We start from the raw sequence: 15,063 nt of genomic DNA, 5'->3' as shown, positions 1-15,063 counted from the left end.
CCTGTTCTCTCTCCCTCTTTTTCTTCCTCTTTCTTCATCTCCTTCTCTCCTTTTTTTACTTTTCAACATCCTAGTTCCTCACCTCTAAAAAAAAAATAAATATATAATAAATTTACAGTCCAGGGACACAGTTGATTTCAAGTATAACGATTGAGGAGCTCGGCTGGGTGCAGTGGCTCACAACTGTAATCCCAGCACTTTGGGAGGCCAGGCGGATCACCTGAGGTTGGGAGTTTGAGACCGATCTGACTAACATGGAGAAACCCCGTCTCTATTTTTTCAAATATATATTAAAAAAAAAAGATTGAGGAGCTCAAAGAATGTCCTTACAGTTCCCTCTCTCTTCATCTCTCTACTCTTTCTGTATTCATTTCACTCCATTTTTCAAGAAAGTATTTTTCACATGGTAATCAAGAAAGGCACAAGTAGCCTCGTATCTCATATTCCAAGAAAGACAGTCATTGGCTCTGCTTGGATTTCATAATCACACAAGACAAGGAATGAGGGCCTAGTTTCCCATGAAACAGAAATACAAATGATAAGAAAGCATGACGGATGGGAGCAGACAGTTTGTAGCAAAAAACCTATAAAATCACACTATACAGAGATTAAATTAACTCTTTAAGGACCTTCACAGATTAACACAAGAGTCACCTTTACACATCTAAGTGAAAACAGCAAATCCACAAACATGTATTATGTGGCTTTATATTATTTTCAAGGGATATAACTGATAGAAAAGCTGATATTTCAACCACTGAGGAATCACGGTCTAGTTAGTGGTTGACAAAATGTGGGGCATAAGGAATATTATCCAAGTGTTAAATATTTCAGCACAGATTATAACCTTAATAATAAGAAAGAAAGAATGATTGTGGAATAGAATAATTTCCGAAGATTTTGTGGAGACAGTGAAAGCTGTTTTGATTAAAGAAGGCTGAATTGTTTTTGGATTGTTAGAAAAAGGTGGGAAGAAAATATGTTTGAGGGAAAGAAAGAGAATGAAATAATCTAGAAGTAAGCATTCTCTCTGTAGAGACTTGATTGTTGACTCACTTATAATGGATAATTTATGTTGAGAATAAGGTTAGATGGTTACAGTAGGTTAGCTCAAAGAAGGCTTTGCATCCTGGGTTCATGAGTTTAAACTTGATCTCATTATTACAATTTTATTATATGTAGGTTTTTTAAAAATTGAAGCAGTAATTCCGCTGCAGGTCATGATGTGAAAGGAGGACAGAAGCTATGATATTTCTGCTGTGAAATAGGAGCCACACTTACATTTATACAGGTTGTGCAGTGCACAACCCTACTGGGCACCAATCACGTTGCAGGTGAATGGTGTCTCCTAATTTTGTGCAGTGCCCAACTTTTTAAACAATATATGGCCCATCCATATGACTTTCAAGCAAAAAGAACACACCAATTTGACCAATGTGGAAGATAGGTAGATGCTATATAGAAGTTGGAGAAAAGGTTGAAGAGAAAAATGAAGACTAGATTACAGAGTACCTTGACTGTGAGGCTAAGAAATGTAAACTTTATCTTGTGTTTAATGCAGGGTAGAGTTTGGGAAAACCACTGGGAATTTGTGAATAGAATAGTAAAGTTACAATCAGTGTTTCAGGAAAATTAAGTTTAAGCTACAGTATTCAGGATAGATTCTAGGGAGAGAGAGAAAAAAAAGAGATTTACTTTTGTGGATAGTGTGAGGTGGGCATCTGATTCCCAGGTAGGAAACAGATTGTCCCAACATTTCAGAATTCTGATTAACACTTGTAAAATAATTGATTGGATGGATATGTCAGGATTTATTGAGCCATTCATGTATTGAAATTTGTGTTTAAATTTGTTGTAGTATATATTCTTATATATAAATCTTTAAGTATATTTTAAATTATTTACTTAGGATCGATTTTTGGAAATACCATTACTGGATGTGGGCATTTTTAAGACTCTTAATATATTTCATAAAGGTTTATATTAATTATATAAAGTTAGAGTACTATAGACCGTGCACGGTGGCTCATGCCTATAATCCCAGCACTTTGGGAGGCCAAGGCAGGTGGATCACTAGGTCAGGAGATCTAGACCATCCTGGACAACATGTTGAAACCCTGTCTCTACTAAAATATAAAACATTAGCTGGGAGTGGTGGCATGTACCTGTAGTCCCAGTCACTCTGGAGGGTGAGACAGGAGAATCACTTGAGCCTGGGAGGTGGAGATTGCAGTGAACCGAGATTGCGCCACTACACTCCAGTCTGGTTACAGAGCAAGACTCCGTCTCAAAAAAAAAAAAAAAGTTAGAATACTATATTATAAGCATATCTTATGACACCTTTGTGAGCAAATTATGTCATAAAAATTATGTCACTCAGGTAGAAAAAAGCAGTATGTTGTATTATTTTATATAAAATTTTTTTATTATCCATGATGTTAAACATTTTTTTACCTGTTTTTTAGCCACTTGGTTTTCTTTTTAGAAATTGTCTATTTGTGTCCTTGTCTATCATTTATTTTATTACAATGATTCTGGCTTTTGTTGTACTCACTGTACTTTTGATACACATTTTAAAGTCATTTATGAAGTCAGTATTTTTCTTTGTGTCTTCCTTTATTATTTTTTAAATTTGTATGAAGTCTTTCTCTGTTCTGAAATCTGTTAGGTGTTCACCTAAACTTTTTTGCCCTGGTTTCTTTTAATACCTTTCAACTCTTAATCCATAAATTATTTTATAGTATAATTAAAACAAAAATTTTAATTTATAGAAGGAGTAAGATCTAGTGTTCAATAGCGCAATGGTAGTTAATAATAATTTACTGTATATTACGAAGAACTAAAAGATTAGAATTGTAATATTTCTAACAGAATGAAAAAATAAATGCTCGAGGTGATAGATACCCTAGTTACCCTGATTTGATCATTACACGTTGTATGCTTGTATCAAAATATCACTTTTACCCCATAATTATGTACAACTTTTATGTATCCACAATAACTAAAGATGTAAATAATTTATTTACTTTTTGAAATAATAACAGCTATCATTTATTGAGAACTCATTATATGTCCAGTCTTGTGCTAACCAATCATACTCATTAACTCATTTAACAAATAGTTTTATTGGATAATACTACTTTTCTCACTGACACAGAAATAAATGCTTTATGAAGTATTTATTCTGTTCCATTGATCCATCGGTTAGTTCTTATTCCAGCAATGTAGTTACCATCATCAATTACTTGATAGATCTCCACCATTTGAAAAACATTTGTGGTTCATCTTTTAAATATACACCATTCTTATTTCACTTAAGATTCTACTAAGATATGGAAAACTTAAGTAAAACTGTTTGTCTTTAGTTTAGTGGAGAATTCAGGCCTGCTGCAACCCAAGCTGTAGTCCTGGCCAAATTCAGGAAGTCACGGAACCTTTTTGTTTTCCTTTCCCACTTCTTAAAATGGTGAAACGTAACCAATACAGAAAAGATCTGTCTTCTGAAGTATTTATTCTGTTCCTTTGATCCATCTGTTGATTCTTATTCCAGCAACGCAATTACCATCATCATCAACTAGTGGATGGGTCCCCACAGTTTGAAAAATATTTTTCTGCACAGATTTATGTTTAAATGTGCCAGTGAAAAAAATTTTAATGGTTGTACCCAATTGTTTTCTAAGAAGACAAATATATATGTGTGTGTATATATATATATTTATATATATTCACATGTAGAAATTAGATATTCTTTTTTTTTTTTTTTTTTGAGACAGAGTCTCACTCTGTCACCCAGGTTGGAGTGCAATGGCACTATCTCAGCTCACTGCAACCTCCGCCTCCTGGGTTCAAGTGATTCTCCTGCCTCAGCCTCCCGAGTAGCTGAGATTACAGGCACCCGCCACTGTGCCTGGCTAATTTTTTTTTTTTGTATTTTTGGTAAAGACAGGGTTTCACCATCTTGGCCAGGCTGGTCTCAAACTCCTGACCTTGTGATCCACCCACCTCAGACTTCCAAAGTGCTGGGATTACAAGCGTGAGCCACTGTGCCCGGCTAAAATTATATGTTCACATATAGAAATTATATATGTCCCCAACCTAGTAAGGCAGGCCAATATTTAAGTCCAGGAAATACAGAGAACACCACAAAGATATTCCTTAAGAAGAGCAACCCCAAGGCACATAATCATCAGATTCACCAGGGTTGAAATGAAGGAGAAAATGCTACGGGCAGCCAGAGAGAAAGCTCGGGTTACCCACAAAGGGAAGCCCATCAGACTCACAGCAGATCTCTCGGCAGAAACCCTACAAGCCATAAGAGAGTGGGGGCCAATATTCAACATCCTTAAAGAAAAGAACTTTCAACCCAGAATTTCATATCCAGCCAAACTAAGCTTCATAAGTGAAGGAAAAATAAAATCCTTTGCGAACAAGCAAGTACTCAGAAATTTTGTCACCACCAGGTCTGCTTTACAAAAGCTCCTCAAAGAGGCACTACACATAGAAAGGAACAACCAGTACCAGGCACTCCAAAAACATACCAAATACTAAAGAGCATCAACAAAATGAAGAATCTGCATCAACTAACGAGCAAAACAGCCAGCTAGAATCAAAATGGCAGTATCAAATTCACATATAACAATATTGACCCTAAATGTAAATGGGCTAAATGCACTAATCAAAAGACACAGACTGGCAAATTGGATAAAAAGCCAAAACCCATCAGTGTGCTGTATCCAGGAAACCCATCTCACATGCAAGGATACACAAAGGCTCAAAATAAAGGGATGGAGGAAGATTTACCAAGAAATGGAGAGCAAAAAAAAAGCAGGAGTTGTAATTCTCATCCCTGATAAAATAGACTTTAAAGCAACAAAGATCAAAAGAGACAAGGTCATTACATAATGGTAAAAGGATTGATACAACAAGAAGAGCTAATGATCCTAAATATATATGGAGCCAATACAGTAGCACCCAGAGATATAAGGCAAGTTCTTAATGACTTGCAAAGAGACTTAGACTCCCACACAATAATAGTGGGAGACTTTAACACTCTGCTGTCAATATTAGACAGCTCAACCAGACAGAAAATTAACAAGGATATCCAGGACTTGAACTCAGACCTGGAACAAGCAAACCTGATAGACATTTACAAAACTCTCTACCCCAAATCCACAGAATATACATTCTTCTCAGCACCACATCATACCTACTGAAAAACTGATCACATAATTGGCAGTAAATCACTCTTCAGCAAATGCAAAAGAACTGAAATCATAACAAACAGTCTCTCAGACCACAATGCAATCAAGGTAGAACTCAGAATTCAGAAACTAACTCAGAACCACACAGCTGCATGGAAACTGAACAACTGGCTCTTGAATGTTGACTGGATAAACAATGAAATGAAGACAGAAATAAAGAAGTTGTTCGAAACCAATGAGAATGAAGACACAGTGTACCAGAATCTCTGGGACACATTTAAAGCAGTCTCTAGAGGAAAATATATAGCAATAAGTGCCCACATGAGAAGAGTGGAGAGATCCAAAATTGACACCCTATCATCAAAATTGAAAGAGCTAGAGGAGCAAGATCAAAAAAACTGAAAACCTAGCAGAAAACAAGAAATAACTAAGATCAGAGCAGAACTGAAGGAGATAGAGACATGAAAAACCCTTCAGAAAATCAAAATCCTGGAGCTGGTTTTTTGAAAAGATCAACAAAATAGACCGACCACTAGCCAGATTAATAAAAAAGAAAACAGAGAATAACCAAATAGATGCAATAAAAAATGATAAAGGGGGCCGGGTGCGGTGGCTCAAGCCTGTAATCCCAGCACTTTGGGAGGCCGAGGCGGGTGGATCACGAGGTCAAGATATCGAGACCATCCTGGTCAACATGGTGAAACCCTGTCTCTACTAAAGATACAAAAAATTAGCTGGGCATGGTGGTGCATGTCTGTAATCCCAGCTACTCAGGAGGCTGAGGCAGGAGAATTGCATGAACCCAGGAGGCAGAGGTTGTGGTGAGCCGAGATCACGCCGTTGCACTCCAGCCTGGGTAACAAGAGCAAAACTGCATCTCAAAAAAAAAAAAAAAAAAAAACTATAAAGGGGAAATCACCACAGATTCCACAGAAGTTCAAACCATCATCAGAGAATATTACAAACAACTCTATGCACATAAACTAGTAAACCTGGAAGAAATGGATAAATTCCTCGACACTTGTGTCCTCTCAAGCCTAAACCAGGAAGAAGTCGAAACTATGAATAGATCAATAATAAGATCTGAAGTTGAGTCAGCAATTAAGAGCCTACAACACAAAAAAGCCCAGGTCCAGATGGGTTCACAGATGAATTCTACCAGACACACAAAGAGGAACTGTTACCATTCCTTCTGAAACTATTCCAAATAATCCAAAAAGAGGGAATCCTTCCCAAATCATTTTATGAGACCAACATCATCCTGATACCAAAACCCAGCAAAGACTCAACAAGAAAAGAAAACTTTAGGCCAATATCCATGATGAACATAGACTCAAAAATCTTCAATAAAATATTGGCAAGCCGATTGCAACAGCACATCAAAAAGCTTATCCACCATGATCAAGTAGGATTCATCCCAGGGATGTAAGGCTGGTTCAACATACACAAGTCTATAAACATAATTCACCACATAAACAGAACCAAAAACAAAAACCACATGATTATCTCAATTGATGCAGAGAAGGTCTTTGACAAAATTCAACAGCCCTTTATGCTAAAAACCCTCAATAAACTTGGTATTGATGGAATGTATCTCAAAATAATAAAAGCTATTTATGACAAACCAACAGCCAATATCATACTGAATGGGCAAAAACTGGAAGCATTCCCTTTGATATCTGATACTAGACAAGGATGCCCTCTCTCACCACTCCTATTCAATATAGTACTGGAAGTTCTAGCCAGAGCAATTAGGCAAGAAAAAGAAATAAAGGGTATTCAAATAGGAAAGGAGGAAGCCAAATTGTCTCTGTTTGCAGACAACATTATAGTATATCTAGAAGACCCCATCATCTCAGCCCAAAATTTCCTGTAACTGATAAGCAACTTCAGCAAAGTCTCAGGATACAAAATCAATGTGCAAAAATTACAAGCATTCCTACACACCAATAACAGACTTAAAGAGAGCCAAATCAAGAATGAACTGCCATTCACAATTGCTACAAAGAGAATAAAATACCTAGGAATACAACTAACAGAGAACATAAAGGACCTCTTCAAGGAGAACTACAAACCACTGCTCAACGAAATAAGAGAGGACACAAACAGATGGAGAAACATTCCATGTTCATGGTTTGGAAGAATCAATATTGTGAAAATGACCATACTGCTCAAAGTAATTTATAGATTCAATGCTATCCCCATCAAACTACCAATGACCTTCTTCACAGAACTGGAAAAAAACCACCTTAAACTTCATATGGAACCAAAAGAGAGCCAAGCCAAGTCAATTCTAAGCAAAAAGAACACACAGCAGGAGGCATCACACTACCGGACTTCAAACTATACTACGAGGCTACAGTAATCAAAACAGCATGGTACTGGTACCAAAACAGAGATATAGACCAATGGAACAGAACAGAGGCATCGGAGGCAACACAACCTATCTACAACCATACAATCTTTGATAAACCTGACAAAAACAAGCAATGGAGAAAGGATTCCCTGTTTAATAAATGGTGTTGGGAAAACTGGCTAGCCATGTGCAGAAAGCAGAAACTGGACCCCTTCCTGACACCTTACACTAAAATTAACTTCCGATGCACTAAAGATTTAAACATAAGGCCTGGCGCCATAAAAACCCTAGAAGAAAATCTAGGCAAAACCATTCAGGACAGGAGTAAGCAAGGACTTCATGACCAAAACACCAAAAGCATTGGCAACAAATGCCAAAATAGACAAATGGGACCTAATCAAACTCCACAGCTTCTGCACAGCAAAAGAAACAGTCATTAGGGTGAATTGGCAACCAACAGAATGGGAAAAAATTTTTGAAGTTTACCCATCTGACAAAGGACTGATATCCAGAATCTTCAAAGAACTCAAACAGATTTACAAGAAAAAAAAACAAACCCATTCAAAAATGGGCAAAGGATATGAACAGACACTTTACAAAAGAAGACATACATGAGGTCAACAAACATATGAAAAAATGCTCATCATCACTGGTCATTAGAGAAATGCAAATCAAAACTACATTGAGATACCATCTCACGCCAGTTAGAATGGCGATCATTAAAAAATCTGAAGACAGCAGATGCTGGAGAGGATGTGGAGAAATAGGAATACTTTTACACTGCTGGTGGGAGTATAAATTAATTCAACCATTGTGGAAGACAGTGTGGCGATTCCTCAAGGACCTAGAAATAGAAATTCCATTTGACCCAGCAATCCCATTACTGGGTATATATCCAAAGGACTATAAATTGTTCTACTATAAGGACATATGCACACAAATGTTCATTGCAGCACTGTTTACAATAGCAAAGACCTGGAACCAACCCAAATGCCCATTGATGATAGACTGGACAGGGAAAATATGGCACATATACACCATGGAATATTATGCAGCAATCAAAAACGATGAGTTTGTGTCCTTTGTAAGGACATGGATGAACCTGGAGAACATCATTCTCAGCAAACTGACACAAGAACAGAAAAGGAAATACCGCATGTTCTCAGTCATAGGTGGGTGATGAACAATGAGAACACATGGACACAGAGAGGGGAGCACTACACACTGGGGTCTATTGGGGGGATAGGGGAGGGACAGTGGGGGGGAGTTGGGGAGAGATAGGATGGGGAGAAATGCCAGATAGGGGTGAAGGGGTGGAACGCAGCAAATCACACTGCCACATGTGTACCTATGCAATTATCTTGCATGCTCTTCACATGTACCCCAAAACCTAAAATGCAATAAAAAAAGAAAAGAAATTATATATGTATATATATTTTTTTTTGAAGAAAAGAGTTTAGTAGTTTCCTTTAGATCTGGATGGTGATGCTTAGATACTATGGCCTTGAGGAAAATGGTAAAAGGAAAAAAAGAAGAAGTCATCATGCTTTGGGGGTGGGAGGTGGTGTGGGCTATTGTGAGTAGAGGCAAAGGAGGTGAGAGAATGGTCTGGACTGGAGCGGGGGGATCAACCGTGCTGGGATGACATTCTCGGCAGCAGATGGCTGAAGTTCCCGTAAGAACATAACCTTGCTGGCAGTATTTCACTGAAAGCTGTTTGGGGTGCTGTTGTCTGTACTCCGGCTGTAAAATCTGCTACACACACAGCGTTGAGTCTGGCTTTTGCAGAGAAAAGATGTGAGGATGGGATCCACCTCCAGGTAGGTTGTGCAGGAAAGGGAGGGCACATGCAAGACAAGCAGTATCTGTGGCACTTTGCTAATTCAGTAGAAGTGGGGAGGTGAAGCCATACCTCCTCCCCGCTTATATCATTCTAGCCTTGGAAGGCCAGGAAGGGAAGATGAGTTCCTTTCATTTGACTCTCAGAAAACCAACTGATCCCAGTTGACATCTTTGTGGTAATATAATTTTGCATATTCCATGATCACTATGCTCATGATGTTTGCAACATACCAAGGAGATCTTTCCATGTCAGTCATTGTAAATAGCACCATCTTCTAAAATGAGCATGTAGTATTCCTACTGTAGGACTGTACTATTACCCATTTAATTACATAATCATGGTGTTCTTAGGAATTTATAATTTTTTTACTTTTACTGATGTTAGACTGAATGTTCTTGTATCTAATTTTTTTTCCAAAAAATAGATACAAGATATTCTCTTTAGTATAAGCTTCTTAAGGTGGGAGAGCTGGTTCATAACTTATGAAACATATGAAACACATCACGTTGCCCTAGAGAAAGAATGCACCAGCTTCCACTCTCACCAGCAACGTGTGCAAGTGCATGTGGCCACAACTTGTTGGTGAGACATGATGAGTGTAGGAACACATCTCCTCTTAACATCAGTGTTAGGTCTGAAAGCAAGGGCAGGCCAAGTGTGGTGGCTCACGCCTGTAATCCTAGCACTTGGGAGTGGGAAGTCGAAGTGGGTGGAGCCCAGGAGTTCAAGAACAGCCTGAGCAACATGGCAAAACCCTGTCTAGAAAAACTACAAAATTAGTTGGGCTTGGCAGTGCACATTTGTGGTCCCAGATACTCTGGGTTGGGGGCTGAAGTAGGAAGATTCCTTGAGTTAATGTGGTTGAGGCTTCAGTAAGCCATGATTGTACCACCGCACTCCAGCATGGGTGACAGAGGGAGACCCCATCTCAAAAAAAAAAAAAAAAAAAAAGCAAGAACATGAGTGAGTGGTATGCTAGAGGGAAATTAATACATTGTTCACAAGTTTACTTTTCCATTTTCCTGAATAATACAATAGAAAACAGTTGATCCCTTTTTTAAAAAAGATAATCCACATGGCAGGCTGACGGGCAGTTTAGTCATCTTATAGAAAAAGATGTGTATAATAGTATAATGTTACTCTAACAAGATTAATGTGTGCAGGTTGTAGTTGCAACTCTGGCCTTCACCTTTCATGTTATATCTTTGAAAATGGCATCCTTTGAACAGGGTGCATGTTTGTCTTCTGCTTGGCTTTGATTCTAGTTTGCAGTTTAGCTGTGTGTCGTGGTTGGATAACTCAGGAGTGAACGGTGACCCTGCTGTTGGAGTGCTTTCCAGTGCATGCAGAAATGATTTGGAGAAAAATAGAAATGAAAAAGCGATTATTAACTTTTGCTAAATTTCAGTATCTACACTTGAGATTAAATTGTAATTATGCTGATTACAGAACATTTAAACAAACCTATTAGTCTTTAATTTAGTGGAGAATTCAGGCCTGTTGCAACCCAAGTTCTATTCCTGGTCAAATTAAGGAACTTTTAAGCCATCTTTTTTGTGTTTTTCCTTTTTGTTTCCCTACTTTTTAAAATTGTGAAACACAACCTATACGGAAAAGTGTATAAAACATACATGTGCAAGTTAGCTAAGGAGTTCAAGGTGAACAGTACCCACCCACCAAGAAATATGTCACAGAATTTTCAGTTTTTTACCTTTCCTTGAAATAATTATCATAGAAAAAGTGATAAAGCCATATGTGTATATGCAGGAAGAAGCCTTTAACCAGTCACAAATGACCAGGGTGGCAGAAGAAGGATTGGGAAAGGAAGTCGGGGGGCTGGAGGGTTAGGAACAGGGTGGGATGGGTAACCAGGTCATCCTAGGGTGCATTTTTGTACTGTTTTTCTGATTTTGAATGCTGTTTTATTTCTGCCTTAAAGTGAGCATGGAAAAGAGGATGAAACTGACTATTCCCTAGCTAGAGAAGAAAACACGTTGCTGTGTTCACACACGTTTATTGAAGGGGCAGCAATTCTCTTGTTCTGTGGAATTCTCATTCAAAAGCTAGACAGAGCAATTTTTAAAATAAGTTGAGTTGATAAGACCCAAACTGGCTCCTATTGTATTATGTTTTCTATTGCCTTTGCACATTTAGTCCGTTGATAAGTTTTTTCTTTGAGCAGATTGCTGAGCTGAGAGAAATAGAATACATTGAAAATCTACCTATCCTTCGAGTTCTCAATCTTCTAAACAATCCAATTCAGGTGAGACTTTATTTATATCAAAGGAGGGAGAGAGAGAAGAAAATGGGGAGAGTTGAGAGTAACTATCTAGGAATTCTTCAAGAAGTACTTTTGACAAAAGAATATCAGGAATGTGAATGAAGTTTGTCTATCTTCCTTCTCTCTAAGGAAGGGTTTAGTAGTACCTAAAGGGACTTTTTTTGTTGCCTTTTTTTTTTTTGAGACGGAGTTTGGCTCTTTTGCCCATGCTGGAGTGCAATGTCACCATCTCGGCTCACCACAACCTCCACCTCCCAGGTTCAAGTGACTCTCCTGCCTCAGCCTCCCAAATAGCTGGGATTACAGGCAAGCGTCACCACGCCCTGCTAATTTTTTGTATTTTTAGTAGAGATAGGGTGTCTCCATGTTAGTCATGCTGGTCTCAAACTCCCAACCTCAGTGCTCCATTCACCTCGGCTTCCCAAAGTGCTGGGATTGTAGGTGTGAGTCACTGTGCCCAGCCGTGACTTTTTTTTTTTTTTTAAGACATAAGATCTTCTTTCATGACTAACAAGCTGATCAGACGTTATAAATCAGACGTTAGCTGATTTATAACAAGGTTTCACATGACTGACAGTAAAGGAAAGCCTGCAGTTGAATATCACTTACTTACTCTGCTGGTCGTTTGTGACTCATCCCTGGTGGTACTAAAGGTTACGGAAAGGAGATAATGAAATTGCAGAACAATGTTCTTTCACGTTAGACAATGTGAGACACCAGAGGTGGAGACAGAATGTGGTTCCTGTTTTATAACGGGAAAGAAAATCTAAGATTACATACCAAATTTACCTGGATAGAGCCGTGAAATTGGTGTAATTGTAAAATAATTATAGAACAAACGAACACATTTCCTAGTTCTTTACCTCTGGGATTTAAGGATCAGGGACTGTTTCAAGTCCCTCTCTCCATTGATAGATGCTTTCTCCTGGCCTCCTTCCCTCTCTCCTTGTCCATTTGTCCTTCATTCCCTTCTCCTACCTGTATCCTTCACTTAGTTTCCACCGGCTCTTGACTTGGCCTGTAGCTCTTAGTCACTTTCTTTTTGTGTGTATCTTGATGAACATGTCTAGATAGGTGAAAAACAAAAAATAGAAGAAAGGTTTATGAATTAAAAACTGCCCTTGGTGCAGGAATAGTGGGGGGGGGCAATTTAAAAGCATTTTATTTCTGGAAAAATAAGAGGCAGGGCGTAAAGTGGTCAGCACACCTCAGTTTCAGATCTGAAGAGTATTTGTGCCGATGCATGAATAAGCATCACAAGCCCTTTGACACGTTAGCTGATTTATATGCAAAACATCCCCCCCAACATTTATGGGTAGAAGTAAATCACCTAAGCTTTGTACATTCACCTGATATACAGGCTCATCTATTGGGTTGGTGCAAAAGTAATTGTGGTTTTTGTTTTCTTTTAGTGGCAAAAATTGCAATTACTTTTGCACCAACCTGATAGATACTGGATCATCCACTAATATCTAGTGTCTTTCGTGTCAAAGGGACATAGTTTCTACTACAAAAACTTTAATTCTATTTCTAAAAGGCAGGTAATCCTGATGGGAGGGAGTAATAAGCAGTTTGTTTTATAAACGAATATTATTTTATTATTACAAACAAATTCATAATGAACAATGCAAATTAATACAAAATATTGCATATAAATAATAACAAAATAATATAAAACATTGAAGTTTTATTATTTGCAAAATTGAAACTTGTTGGAGTTAGAAGACAGGGTTTGAGTCACTGGCCACGAATCTTAGATGAGATGCTTTACCTCTCTGAGGCTTAGTAGCTTTTCCCTTTAGAAATAAGGATAATCTGGAAGCCACTATCCTTAGCAACCTAACAGAGGAACAGAAAACCAAGCACTGCATGTTCTCACTTTTAAGTGGGAGCTGAACAATGAGAACACGTGGACACCGGAAGGGGAACATCACTCACTGGAGCCTGTCCGGGGAGTGGTGGGAGGAGGTAGAGCATCAGGTAAAATAGCTAATGCATGCAGGGCTTAATACCTAGGTGATGGGTTGACAGATGCAGCAAACCACCGTGGCACACCTTTATCTATGTAAGAAGCCTGCACGTCCTGCACATGTATCCCAGAACTTAAAATTAAATTTTTAAAAAAGAAATGAGGATAATTCACCTGTCCTGCTAATCTCTAATCTCACAGGGAGATTCACAAGAGTGTACACTGGAAGACTTTATATTTTACAAGGCCTAGTCGGCATTGAGTTAATGTAAGGGGACTGGTAAGTGTGAAATGCATAGCCCTGTGAGGGTATACGTGGGAATGCTAAGGTAGCAGGTGAGAGGCCCAAGCTCATGAAAAACGCAGTGCTGGTGCTTGTTGATTTGGGAACAGGAAGGCAACTGAACAGTCCTCTTGATATTTTAAATAGGAAAAGTCTGAATATTGGTTCTTCGTAATTTTTGTGCTTCTGCGATTAACAGAATTAGATCAGAAGAAGATTAAAGTGGAAGAAAAGGTATGTAATCATGTCATTTCTCGTGTTTATGGGTAAATGTGCTCAAAAGCTCGTGCCATGGAAGCAATGTAATCAATAAATAAGACACATAACAGTATGTACATTAATTCATTTAGGGAATGTTTCCTTGCCTTAGAATCTGTTTGTTTAACCCTTTGCAAAGGTGAGTATCAACACAAATGCAGTGAAAGGCCTGCTGACTTGCTGTTAGAACAGTGAAAAGGTTGGCTGTGGGGAACAGAAGCAACATATATATAGGTCACAGCTTTATGGCAGACTGTCTCTTTGAAAAACTGTCATATTTGGAAGGTATATGATTCTGTGTTACCTGAAAAATTCGTTTAACAATAAAATGTATTATAATGTCACTCTACCATATAATTGAAAGGTACTCAAATAAATCGCTACTCTGATATTTTAAATCATTAATTCTGCTCTTTAAAATAATGATTCATGTAGTCACAAAATTCCAGAGTAACCAGACTTTGAATGCTAGCACCTGCCTCCCTGCTTTTCATACCCACAGTCACTCTGCTTTGTGTCACGTTAGTAGTTGGTGACAGCCAAAATCTCTACTAATGAGGGATTCCTTACACTGGATGCAAATTTGAGATGGAATGAAAGCAGGTATAAATATGTAGAGAGCAAGTATTCCATCTCATAGATGCCTTTCTGAAATCTTGGTTAAAAATAGTTACAGATGCCGGTCTGTCATTATTCTCACGCTCAAAGGTACTTATTAGATTTCTCTTTTCCTTTAACATTTTGCAAAAGGAATAAAATGTAAAACCATGTATTAAGTAAATATATGGTAGTTGAGGATAATGTAATTTAGAAGGATGGAAAAGACAAGGAAATGGAAAACTGCACATTATGAAGAAAAGGCCCATATCCTT

The 15,063-nt window shown here is 38.1% G+C and overlaps 1 protein-coding gene across 3 annotated transcripts in view; it reads left to right on the top strand.

Moving 5' to 3' along the window:
* The window catches only part of LRGUK (leucine rich repeats and guanylate kinase domain containing), a 137,078-nt gene that overhangs the window by 42,392 nt on the left and 79,623 nt on the right, over nt 1–15,063 (top strand). For all 3 annotated transcript variants that reach the window (XR_013524246.1, XM_002751972.6, XM_035254703.3), the window contains exons 8-9: nt 11,583–11,663; nt 14,081–14,167. Coding sequence is in view for 2 of the 3 variants with exons in the window: in XM_002751972.6 (XP_002752018.3) it covers nt 11,583–11,663; nt 14,081–14,167 (168 nt within the window). In the remaining variant the exon portion in view is untranslated. The remainder of the gene's footprint in view (nt 1–11,582; nt 11,664–14,080; nt 14,168–15,063) is intronic.

Source organism: Callithrix jacchus, chromosome 11, assembly GCF_049354715.1.
Source record: "Callithrix jacchus isolate 240 chromosome 11, calJac240_pri, whole genome shotgun sequence".
In the NCBI taxonomy this organism is placed as follows: domain Eukaryota; kingdom Metazoa; phylum Chordata; class Mammalia; order Primates; family Cebidae; genus Callithrix; species Callithrix jacchus.
This window is presented reverse-complemented; position numbering and strand designations above follow the sequence as displayed.